This window comes from Syngnathus acus, chromosome 8 (genome assembly GCF_901709675.1).
Source record: "Syngnathus acus chromosome 8, fSynAcu1.2, whole genome shotgun sequence".
NCBI lineage: Eukaryota > Metazoa > Chordata > Actinopteri > Syngnathiformes > Syngnathidae > Syngnathus > Syngnathus acus.
In genome coordinates, this window is record NC_051093.1 from 2,912,056 (window position 1) to 2,922,753 (window position 10,698).

Genomic DNA, 10,698 nt, shown 5'->3' on the forward strand with positions numbered 1-10,698 from the left:
TCAGCTTTAAAGAAAATAAAAAAAATGCCCCGTGAGTCTATGTTTGGCAATATGTCCATATGTTTGTATAATCTATACAGAAATTACGTAATAACTAGATATTTAACGAATGGAAAAATAGGTTTAAATTAACCACTTTAAAAAAAAAGGTTTCCATTAACCACTTTCGGTTGGAAAACATCTAAATTAATGCATTAAATGTTTCCTTTAATAAATTTATTATAACTTTTTTAAAGAATTAGCTAGTCAGTTATTGAACAAGATAAGATCCAAAAAAACATTTGCATAATTTTCAGCGGAAACCCGTCAACAATATTTAAGTATTCTCATATTGAAAAATTAACCCCGCCGGAAACGCTACATGGTGAGTTTTATTTTGAAAACAGGAAGTGGCCAAACAGTCTAAAAAGCAGGTGTACGCGTGCGTGTTCATTTAAGAACAAAAGTGCGTTCAGATGAACCAACCATCGTTAAATTCCGAATATTATATCGCTTTTATTTTTTGGTTAATGAACGTATTTGACTTTTAATTTTTTAGCTCTCTTCGTGGCAACCCTACTGCACGTGACGCGGAAGGAAAAAGAAAATAACGGTTTGCTTCTTACCTTTATTTTCCATGGGATAAACTTCACACAAGGTAAAACAAAGCAACTCAAGGTAAAAACGTTCAGAATTTATTGCGTCCTAAAACGTGTACTTTAATCACTCAGGTGAAATGTAAAAAATAAATAAAAGAACGATCATGTCGGTTAATGAAAATTTATTTGATACTTTACTTTCGCTTTTACTCTTAAGCAATACTTTATTCAGTTATTGAGTACGTTGTTAGTTGTTAATTTTACCTTTCACTTGTTGATGATTATTCCCATCCTCCATGAAATCATTATTGAACCTATCGTTTCTATAGTTTGATCAGCTTTTTCCTCATTTTTTATTACTTTCAACTTTTCTACGTTCAACTTGTTCCCGCCATTGGTGAAATTTTCCACAAATTGTTCAGTTACAGCTGTAGAAGGTGCTCTTGTCCGTCACGTGACATTTAAAACCGTTGCCTTCTATTTGACTAATAAATCAAATTAGTGACAAATTATATGGTATACTCGTTCGAACAAAAGCTTCAAACAAGATTCACAATGTGAAAGACGGCAAAGTGCATCAAACTTTCCATGTTGACGGTATTTGTCTATATTCTAGTTGAATAAAATGGTGATATGTTTTATTTTATTATTTATTTGTTTATTTTTTAATAAGATCAAATCTACCCAGGTTGTTTTACTTGCGGAACTTGCCAACATGGAGGCGAGAGGAAAGTACGACTTCATGGCAAGAGCGGCTGGTGAGCTGAACTTTAAGAAGAATGACGTGGTGAAGGTTCGGAAAGAAGCTCGTCGGAATGTCAGCCCGTCATTTCCCAAAAAGTTTTCATGGCAAAAAAGTCTCTCTGTCTCATATTAGATTTTAAGCACGTACGACAAGTGGTACAAAGCCGAGATGAACGGCCACGAAGGCCTCGTCCCCAGGACCTACGTGGACCTGACCATACCTGGGTAATCCCCGCCCACACTTGATGTCATCCTCGACCTTCTTGTTGTGTGGTGCTGATGCGTGCATGTTCGCAGATGGTTCCAGGAGAACGCCACTCGCGGCATGGCTGAGCAAATCCTCAGCGCCAAACCCGTCGGTGACTTCGTCATCCGAGGATGTCAAAGTTCACCCGGAAACTTCTCCATCTCCGTCAAGTCGGTTGCAAACTCCAACACAAGCATTTTATCTTGAGAGATTTGCAGATTTCTCAAAAGTAACAAAATACCTGGGCCGCAGGCACGAGTGCAACGTGCAACACTTCAAGGTCATCCGCGACGAGCGAGGTCACTACATCCTGTGGGCCGAGAAGTTCACGTCGCTCAACAAGCTGGTGAACTACTACAAGACCACCTCCATCTCCAAAACCAGCAACATCTTCCTCAACGACGGCGTCACAACGTCCAGCGCCCAATCGGTAAATACTTCAAATAGACAGATCTTGTTAATTTGACAAATCTCAGAGAAGAATGTTGCTCGCATATTTTGCAGCCTAGGGGGCGTGGCCCGGAGGAGCGCACTGAAAGCATCGTCCAATCAGAAAGAAGACCGATCACTGCTGCTCGAGCTCCTGACAGCGCCAGCCTTCACCAGGTCTGACCAACACACCATTCACTGTATTTTAAAAAGCTCTTCTGTTAGCATAGCAAGATGCTAAATGGGTGCGTGTTTTCCAACTAAAGGTTTTGGCTTTGTACGACTTCAACGCTGAAGAAGACGACGAGTTGAGCTTCTACGCCGGCGACATCATCAACATCACCGACACCTCTAACTCTGCCTGGTGGACGGGAAGGTGCGGCGACAGGAAAGGACTCTTTCCAGCAAACTACACCAAACCAATTTGATGCAGAAGACGACGAAGGGAGAGGAGCCAAGTCAGTCTCAGTTCATTTGATACAGAGGAGATGTTTCAAATTGAAGATCCAACATTTTGTATCTATTTTCGTCATTGTGGGTAGCCAGGACGGCTGGGCCGTTCTTTTGAGACCATTTGTCAGAACTGTTGAGAAATTCGTCAGTCGTGTAATTTGGATTTGGGGTGATAAAACTTTTTTCTTGATTTTCTTCAGATTTGATGCGATGTGTCCCAGGGATGGGAATTGATTAGGTTTTAGTCCATCCGATTCCTTTTTGATTCTCACGGGGTGAGGAAATGAAATAATACAAAACGCCTTTTTTTGCTTTCACGCTTGAATAGGTTCAACTTTGGACACAGCTTATCAGTGTAGCTCTATTTCTTTTCTTTTTTTTCGGGGAGTGGGGTGAGGAGACAAAGCGATGGCACCGCTCCTCCACTTTGATCAAACAGGAAGTGGTTTGTTTGCTTGACTCCTTGCTGCTGCAGCATGTGGTCAGGTGACCTTCATCATCTTCATCTTCTCACGTCATGTGAAGATGTTGATTTATGATGAATCGTTTAAAAAGAATTTGCAAACAAACATGAAATATGTACTGCTGATGTCACGCTGCTGTTTTTGCAAAAAGAAGTAAAGTTACTTCAACACTTCTGAAACCTTCCAAGGTTTCGTCATTCGACGTGCGGTTCCGTTGCCGTGGTTACCAGGCTACCACAATCAGATAACCTCGTTAGACGAGGCGCTCTCCGACACGTTAACAAATGGCATGTCGTTGTGTATTCATCATATAACACACTTCGGAAGGACCGACATCTTAAAGATGATTGGAAAAATGTACTGAAGATATTATACAAAAGGGCTCCAAGGCCTTGAAATAAAAATGTTCCCTTGCTTTTCACATTTCATAATAACCACACAAATGTTGTTGCTATACGACTCTGAAAGAAAGAACTCTTGGATTTTCATTCCGCATATGAAATATTTTCAGATTACGAGTGACCGAAACAAAGGTTATCGACCTAATTGAGGAACATGCAGCCTCAACTGATTTCAGTACAAACCGGTTGAAGTTGAGCATTCTGTCCCAACATAAGAGGACATAAGTGGTTAGCTCGCTTGTCTATGTTGCTATTAGCGACAACCTCAGTAACAAAGCGCTTTGCTAACGAGCTATGGATCGGCTAGTGCTCGGCTATCGAGCGTGGCTGTCATCTGAGCCATTCAAAAGAAAACCGGCTTAACGAGCCCCAAGACGCTAATCACATTACAACCACTCCGGCAATACATCACTTTATTTAAGCAAAACAAACAAAAAATAAAAAAAATGTTAGCAATCATTTTAGCCACCGTTGCCAATACTTCAGCAAATAAACTATTATTCGTAGCATCGCTGGCTAACATGCGAAGAATGTTGGTCATTAGTCATGACACATATGCTAAGAAACACGTTAGCCACTAGCCATAGCAGCTAACTTAGCTAATTCCATGCAAAGTTCCCCTTGTTCTCAGCCTTTACTACGTTTTCGGCAGCATCTTCAAACTTGTCGAATGTATCTAGAAACAAATCCGAAATTCACTTATCAGGGTCTACATTTTGTTGAATTCTTTTCAAAGTACTTGAGAATATTTTAACAAAGCAACTCTTCGCTTGGATTCCTTATGCCCTTGCTTTTTTTCTTAGCACATTGTCGTCCTCATCTTAACACAACTCCAACTTATTCTTCCTTCTGACTCGTAAGTGCCCTTGAACACTTCTCAGAAATGTGTCTGGGCTCTTTTTTTTTTAAACCTTTTGTTAATAGACCTTTGCAATTTTCATGTGAAAATGGATTTGTTGCCTTTTGGAATAAGGTTTTAACAAAATGCAGGGAAGGTGAAGGCTTTGGATAGTTTACATCCAAAGGAAAAAAAAAAAAAAAGAGTAATATTGAAAAAGCATATTGCTTGTGATTGTTTTTCTGACTGGATGCTCCTTTTTAAAAGTCAGATCCTGGAAGACATTTTTCTTTCCAGAAGGTGCACTCACTGCAGTCTCCCTTGTGACGCGGCCATGCACGCGCACAGAATGGGATCCTAACACCTCCCACTTGACTAGAGCAGTGTCTCCTAGTTACAAGCAGAGAATCTGCGACAACGACGGCAGTCGCGCTCATGATGCAATGTGGACTTGAGGTAACCGAAGCTGGTGACCGCTCGGGTTTGTCGCAGGTCTTGTGAGCACAAGACGAAATCGTCCAAAGGTAAGATGAGTTCTTTGAGCTTCAGCCACCCAAACCGCAGTGAACACAGAGAGTGTCTGCACATATTTGCAAAATATTAACACTTGATTTAGTAGGAATCGGGATGAATAACATTATCACTATGATTTGCAATGCAAAGGTCGATGCGCTCGGCAAGAGCCGTACAAACTTAATGAAAAAAAATTCAGATTGACAAATGATGCAAATGAGTGCAAAGTGGCAAGTAGATTATTGTCAGTGATATAAACATGAATTTTTATGCACTCAAAATAGAGCGCATATGCCACTGTTGATATGCAATTTAGAAATAATGTGTGAAATTCCCCAAGCAAAGCCATTTGAAAAGTGCATGCAAATTGAGAGGCAAGAATATGGATAAAATCTTAAACAAAGTTTGTCATCAGTCAGATTGATGATGCGGGTTTTGTTGAATGTGAGCTGAACACGTGTGTGTGCAAGTGTGCATGCGCACGTGTGTGTGTGAGAAGGTTCTCCCCCAAGCTTTCAAGTCCTGCTGACCTTTGGGATGGATGCCAAACAACCTGCTGACATTTTGTCTTCCAATGTTAGCGCAGTTAGCATTTAGCACATGTTAGTGATCATCCAAATCCAATGAAGACCCGGCTTTTTACATCACCCTTAAAAATAAATCATTTCCAGTGCACTCTAGTTTATCACGTACCAAAACCCAAATGTCAGAAATCCGCAGTCTTCACTTTTGACTGAGTGGTGACATTCTTTGTTAAAGCAAAGCTGCCGTTTTCCCGACATGGAGGCAGCGGTGGAGAACGCCAGCGTACCATTTGAGGAACTTGCTCTCCTTCTACCGAACGCCACTAATGTGACGGCGGCGGACGACGGGTCGGGCCCCGGCGTGGAGGGCGTCCTGATCCCGCTCATCTACATAATCGTGTGCGTGATCGGTCTGGGCGGGAACACGCTGGTCATCCACATCGTGCTGCATCACTCCAAGACGGAGTCAGTGACCAACATGTACATCCTCAACCTGGCCATCGCCGACGAGCTCTTCATGCTGGGCCTGCCCTTCCTGGCCGTACAGAACTCGCTGCAGGCGTGGCCCTTCGGCGCGTTCATGTGCCGGCTGGTGATGACGGTCGACTCCATCAACCAGTTCACCAGCATCTTCTGCCTGACGGTTATGAGTGTGGACCGCTACCTGGCGGTGGGCCACCCCGTCCGCGCAGCCCGGTGGCGGCGCCCTCGTGTGGCCAAGGCAGTCAATGGCACTGTGTGGGCGCTGTCCTTTCTGGTGGTCCTGCCCGTGGTGGTCTTCGCCAACATCCAGAAGACAGGCGGCACCTGCAACATCCTGTGGCCGGCTCCCGCCAAGGTGTGGAGGGCGGCCTTCATCCTCTACACCTCCACACTGGGCTTCCTGTGCCCGCTGCTCATCATTTGCCTGTGCTACCTGCTCATCGTCTTCAAAGTATGTCCGCCGGCCTCACGGATGGATCCATGTCCATAAACGTAACCCTATTTTTGCTCGAAGGTGCGCAGCTCGGCCAAGAAGGTCCACGCCGCCTCGGCCAAGCGCCGCAAGTCGGAACGCAAGGTGACGCGCATGGTTGTGATCGTGGTGGCCGTCTTCGTCCTGTGCTGGTTGCCCTTCTACGGGCTGAACGTGCTCAACCTACTGGTGGCGTTGCCTCCCGAGTATCACGGCCTCTACTACTTTGTGGTGGTGCTGGGCTACGCCAACAGCTGCGCCAACCCTGTGGTCTACGGCTTCATGTCGGACAACTTCAAGAGGGGCTTCCGCAAAGCCCTCTGCCGCGCCACCCGCAAGGTGGAAGACCACCAGGCCGTCCGGCCCCAGCCGTCACAGGAGGGGGGAAGGCGGGCACCGGTACCCCGGGAGAGCCTGAAGCGAGGACTTCGCGAAGACGACGACGACAACATCTCAGAAATGACGCAAGTCTTGCGAATCCGGCAAAGTGCAACGACTGGCTGCCCGTCGCAAGGTTTGGAGCCTTTGCTGGCCGGCCTCGAGGCCTTCGAGTCGAATGCCCGGGGACCCATGCCAGATCCCGGCGGCAGGGATGCCACTGGGAGGGACCTCGAGGTCTCACTAGCGACACCTTTGCTGGGGAATGCTGCAAACGGGAGTGCAAAAACGATGCCTGACGACAACGTCGAGCACAGCAACTTGGAAGTCATGAACTTGTAATTTGAAGGCAGTGCAGTGAACATCTTGTGATTTGTCAATAAGTGCTTTGGCTGGCAACCAGAACAGTTCATCTATATTTGTCCCCACATTGGCTGGCAAGAATTTGTCTCCTGAAATTGACGCACGACCAGTCAATTGTTTGCCTTTTTCCTGTGTTCTCTGAGTGTTGTCGTAAATGTGTCTGAAATCCTGCAAGGTGATTTCGTCTACGTTCAGGTGTTGGTCGTGATGGTGGCTTGAGTGTGATGTGACTCATCCATTTTGTGCCCGTGAGTCACTCGGTGACAATATGCACTCTTGTACCACTCTCACGCACTAATTAAAAACTCTTACCGTGTGCGTGTCCGTGTGTGCGTTGGTTATTGTGATGGAACTCCTGATAACGCTGCAGTCCCGCCAGTCGAGAGCCACTCATCATGTGAAGTGTTGATTAAAAGTCTGGAGACTTTCCCAGTGATCTGATTGCTTCTATTAATCTCAAATGCACGGTGCGCACATTGCTGTGTTTTGTGATTTTGTTTATGAGAGAGAGACGGAGAGAAAAAATCTGCAATCATGGTATAATAAAAAAGTACCGTTAATATTTTGGTTTTATAATTCACCCGTGATAGATACTGCCGTTAATGCATGAACACTTTTTAATTTAGCAGATCACAAACAAGTACATCAGAACTGCGGCGAAAGTAATCCAGATAGTAAAAACGTTGGTGAAAATGCATGCGTTTGTCAGTAGTTTCTCAAAGATTCCGCTAGGGGGCGGCACCACGATGCTGAGAAAGCAGCATGCTGCTCGGTCTGCAGTGAAAGAAGTAAAGCACGCCGGAAGTGGATGGCTCTCCTTTTCAGAATCAATATTTGAGCGTCAGGGTGCCACCAAAGCAGCATTTCTTCGTCATATTTTCAACAGCCGCCACCGCCCGAGTGTCCCCTTGCGTCATGTCGAGCTTCCAGCGGCTCCAGGCGGCCGTCAACGAGCGTCTGCGCGCGGCCGCCGAGGAGATCTTTGAGGCGGTCAGAGGTACCATCGTCGGCCTGGAGGACGAACTGCTGCGCTCGAGGCTGGAGCTCGAGCGACACCAAAGACTTGCAGAACACAAAGGTCCGTTTCCATGATTCTATGAACAGGGTCAACTCCAGTCATCTTAGTTCTCTTTGCAAGTGGAATGCATACTATATAGACGTGGAACAGTAATTGATTAACTGATAACTAATCGATTATCGCCTAGATACAGTCCAGCTGTCTGTGTCGGTGCCACCTGGATGTCTGGAGATGCAGGACGAGGATGAAGATAAGAGAGAAGACGAGCCATGCGATCGCGACTGGAAAGCGCCGCTCGAGCAGGATCCGACCACTGTTGACCGGGTGAGTTCTGCCCAGCTGTGTTAATACCAGATCCTACTAGCTCCTGCTACTCGTAGCACCCTTCAAGACACACTGTAACTAGCATGTGGACACCTGAGCTGAACGAGGCCACCATCAACAGAGTGTGAAAGCAGACGATAAGATGAGCAGCTCCCCCGTTCCGTGCGACCATGACAACAACGAGGTGGCGCACCAAGTGGAAGTGATGTGCAATGGCGACATCGGCAACGGTGACGACGACCAAGCGTCGCTAAACACGCCAGGCCAGGTAAGTAGGCAAAGGGAAAAAAGACATTCATGAAACATAAGACGATATCATGACTTGTCCTGTGAAGGACAGCGACGAGGAGTGGCAGCCCAGCGAGAGCGACGAGTCGAAGAAGAAATCGGCGCGCAAGGCCAAGGCCGCCTTTAGCTGCAAAGTTTGCGGGAAGAGCTTCCATGCTGTCATCTCGCTGGCCAATCACAGCGAGGTGCACCCCAAGGATGTGTGCGGTGTGTGCGGCCAATGCTTCGACTCGGATGAGAGCTTCGAGCGCCACGTCAAGACGCATCTGAGGGGCAAGGTGTGCGACGTGTGCGGCAAAGGCTTCGGCACGGCCAAGGCGCTGGAGATGCACGCCCGCGTGCACACGGGCGAGAAGCCCTTTGAGTGCGGCGACTGCGGGAAAGCCTTCAACTGTCGCCACAACCTGACCAGACACATGCGCCGGCATACGGGAGAGAAACCCTACACCTGCCAGGTATGCACGACTGAGCCTTCCGTATTGTTCTGATCCACTTTCCTGTCTGCGATGTGTTTTTGTTTCCAATTCATCAACTAAGCGGCAGATTAGTCAATCATTCAAGTCATTAACTCATTCACTGATCCATTTTAACTGACGGTGAATGAGTTAATCCTGAGTTGCAGGCCTACTAACTCGGAGCGTCGGCCTAAAGACTAAATTGACTCAACTGGCTTTCTGCAGGTATGCGGCCAGCAATTCAGTGACCATTCCACCAGGAAGCGCCATCTGCTGGCCCATGAGAGCATCGCGGACTGTGAGCCAAGGGAGTGCCAGGGCGGCGGCGTCCAGCAGCCCAAGGGGGGTGGCGCGGTGTGCGTGGTGTGCGGTAAAAGCTTCCACGCCGTCATTTCTCTGGTCAACCACACCGCCGAGCACCACTCTGACTGCGGTGTGTGCGGCGCCCAAGCCGACGACCTGGCGGCGCACCTACAGACGCACGGCAGCGGCAAAGCCTGCGAGGTGTGCGGCAAACGCTTTGACAGTTCTCGTGACCTGGACACACATATGCGCGTGCACACGGGCGAGAAGCCCTTCGTGTGCGGCGACTGCGGCAAAGCTTTCAACTGCCAACACAACATGCGGCGCCACATGCGCACGCACACGGGCGAGCGGCCCTATGCCTGCGACCAGTGCGGCAAGCTCTTTAACGACCACTCGGCCCGGATGCGCCACCTGCTCCTGCACCGGAAGAAGGAGACGGCGGCGGGGCCGAGCCCCTCCAAGAGGAGCCGCGTCATCTGTGTGGTGTGTGGTCGCATGTTCCACTCACTGGTGGCGCTGGTCAACCACTGCGACGGCCACCAGACAGACTGCGGCATTTGCGGGGCTCACGCCGACGCCGGCGAGCAGATGAAGGCCCACCTGGCCACGCACCGAAACGGCAAAGTGTGCGAGGTGTGCGGCAAATGCTTCGACGGCCGCAGGGATCTGGACACGCACATGCGGGTGCACACGGGCGAAAAGCCCTTCCAGTGTAGTGTGTGCGGGAAGGCCTTCAACTGTCAACACAACATGACGCGACACCTGCGCACGCACACGGGCGAGAAGCCGTACGCGTGCAGCGTGTGCGGACGGCGTTTCAGCGACCGCTCGGCTCTGAGCAAGCACGGCGACGTGCACACGGGCCAGAAGGCGCACGAGTGCCAAGTGTGCGGGAAGGCCTTCTTCCGTAAGGCCAACCTCAGGTTGCACATGAAGTGCCACGGCGACCAATGGTGACGCCAAGCAACCCCCCCTCCCAAAAAAAGAAATTTGGCTATTTTTGAGGCAAATTCTAGTTGGTCCTACAGAAAACCTGCTGCATCACCTTGTTAACAGTTAACATAACACATCTTGCAGAAAAACAACACCAAAGACAATTTGAATGTTGATCCAAGTAACACTGCTACTACAATTGGTCAACTTTTAATAAACCTTTATTCAGATTTTGTGTTGAGCTTGGCTTTTTTTTTGCTGTATGGTAAAATACTATAATAATAATTTTAAATACTGGTTAATAGTCATCGATTCAAGTTTGGGTTGTCAATTGTGTTTTTAAAATGTATTTATTAAGTTGTCTGCTTGTGTGCGTATATTTTGTATTTTATTTTGAGATTTATGATCTGACTACTCCACGTTTCACTAAATTAACCGAATCGAACGTATTTGGTTATGGTCCAGTCTAATTCCTGGGAGTTTCTGG

At 47.5% G+C, this 10,698-nt stretch overlaps 3 protein-coding genes across 7 annotated transcripts; all 3 read left to right on the forward strand.

Annotated features, from left to right (window-relative positions):
• The first annotated feature begins 388 nt into the window (after positions 1–388).
• Positions 389–3,094, forward strand: LOC119126061 (GRB2-related adapter protein 2-like). Of its 5 annotated transcripts, none has more exons than XM_037257083.1 (8): positions 410–445; positions 539–657; positions 1,252–1,371; positions 1,456–1,547; positions 1,620–1,739; positions 1,822–1,999; positions 2,074–2,175; positions 2,265–3,094. In XM_037257083.1, exons 3-8 carry the CDS (start codon positions 1,294–1,296, stop codon positions 2,424–2,426), a joined length of 732 nt encoding a protein of 243 aa, XP_037112978.1. In that variant the 5' UTR covers positions 410–445; positions 539–657; positions 1,252–1,293; the 3' UTR covers positions 2,427–3,094. The 5 variants fall into 5 exon arrangements, with proteins under 5 accessions (XP_037112975.1, XP_037112976.1, XP_037112973.1 ...); XM_037257082.1 differs by having other exon boundaries at positions 422–445; positions 539–637; positions 1,267–1,371; XM_037257080.1 differs by having other exon boundaries at positions 389–657; positions 1,267–1,371.
• Positions 3,095–4,521: 1,427 nt separating this feature from the next.
• On the forward strand, positions 4,522–7,323 carry LOC119126255 (somatostatin receptor type 5-like). Its single transcript, XM_037257403.1, has 3 exons — positions 4,522–4,678; positions 5,427–6,125; positions 6,189–7,323. The coding sequence occupies exons 2-3, from the start codon at positions 5,448–5,450 to the stop codon at positions 6,864–6,866; spliced, it is 1,356 nt and encodes a 451-aa protein (XP_037113298.1). The 5' UTR covers positions 4,522–4,678; positions 5,427–5,447; the 3' UTR covers positions 6,867–7,323.
• A 308-nt stretch (positions 7,324–7,631) lies between these two features.
• Positions 7,632–10,441, forward strand: LOC119126004 (zinc finger protein 2-like). Its single transcript, XM_037256991.1, has 5 exons — positions 7,632–7,965; positions 8,093–8,229; positions 8,351–8,497; positions 8,565–8,972; positions 9,198–10,441. The coding sequence occupies exons 1-5, from the start codon at positions 7,803–7,805 to the stop codon at positions 10,233–10,235; spliced, it is 1,893 nt and encodes a 630-aa protein (XP_037112886.1). The 5' UTR covers positions 7,632–7,802; the 3' UTR covers positions 10,236–10,441.
• The last annotated feature ends 257 nt before the right edge of the window (positions 10,442–10,698 follow it).

Excerpts from the sequence above, each read along its gene's own strand:
- LOC119126004 (XM_037256991.1), top strand. The coding sequence starts at position 7,803 with ATGTCGAGCTTCCAGCGGCTCCAGGCGGCCGTCAACGAGCGTCTGCGC. Across the intron at positions 8,230-8,350 it reads ATCCGACCACTGTTGACCGG|AGTGTGAAAGCAGACGATAA; the intron begins GTGAGTTCTGCC and ends CACCATCAACAG. Across the intron at positions 8,498-8,564 it reads CGCTAAACACGCCAGGCCAG|GACAGCGACGAGGAGTGGCA; the intron begins GTAAGTAGGCAA and ends TGTCCTGTGAAG.
- LOC119126061 (XM_037257080.1), top strand. The coding sequence starts at position 1,294 with ATGGAGGCGAGAGGAAAGTACGACTTCATGGCAAGAGCGGCTGGTGAG. Across the intron at positions 1,372-1,455 it reads AGAAGAATGACGTGGTGAAG|ATTTTAAGCACGTACGACAA; the intron begins GTTCGGAAAGAA and ends GTCTCATATTAG. Across the intron at positions 1,548-1,619 it reads GTGGACCTGACCATACCTGG|ATGGTTCCAGGAGAACGCCA; the intron begins GTAATCCCCGCC and ends GCATGTTCGCAG.
- LOC119126255 (XM_037257403.1), top strand. The coding sequence starts at position 5,448 with ATGGAGGCAGCGGTGGAGAACGCCAGCGTACCATTTGAGGAACTTGCT. Across the intron at positions 6,126-6,188 it reads ACCTGCTCATCGTCTTCAAA|GTGCGCAGCTCGGCCAAGAA; the intron begins GTATGTCCGCCG and ends TTTTGCTCGAAG.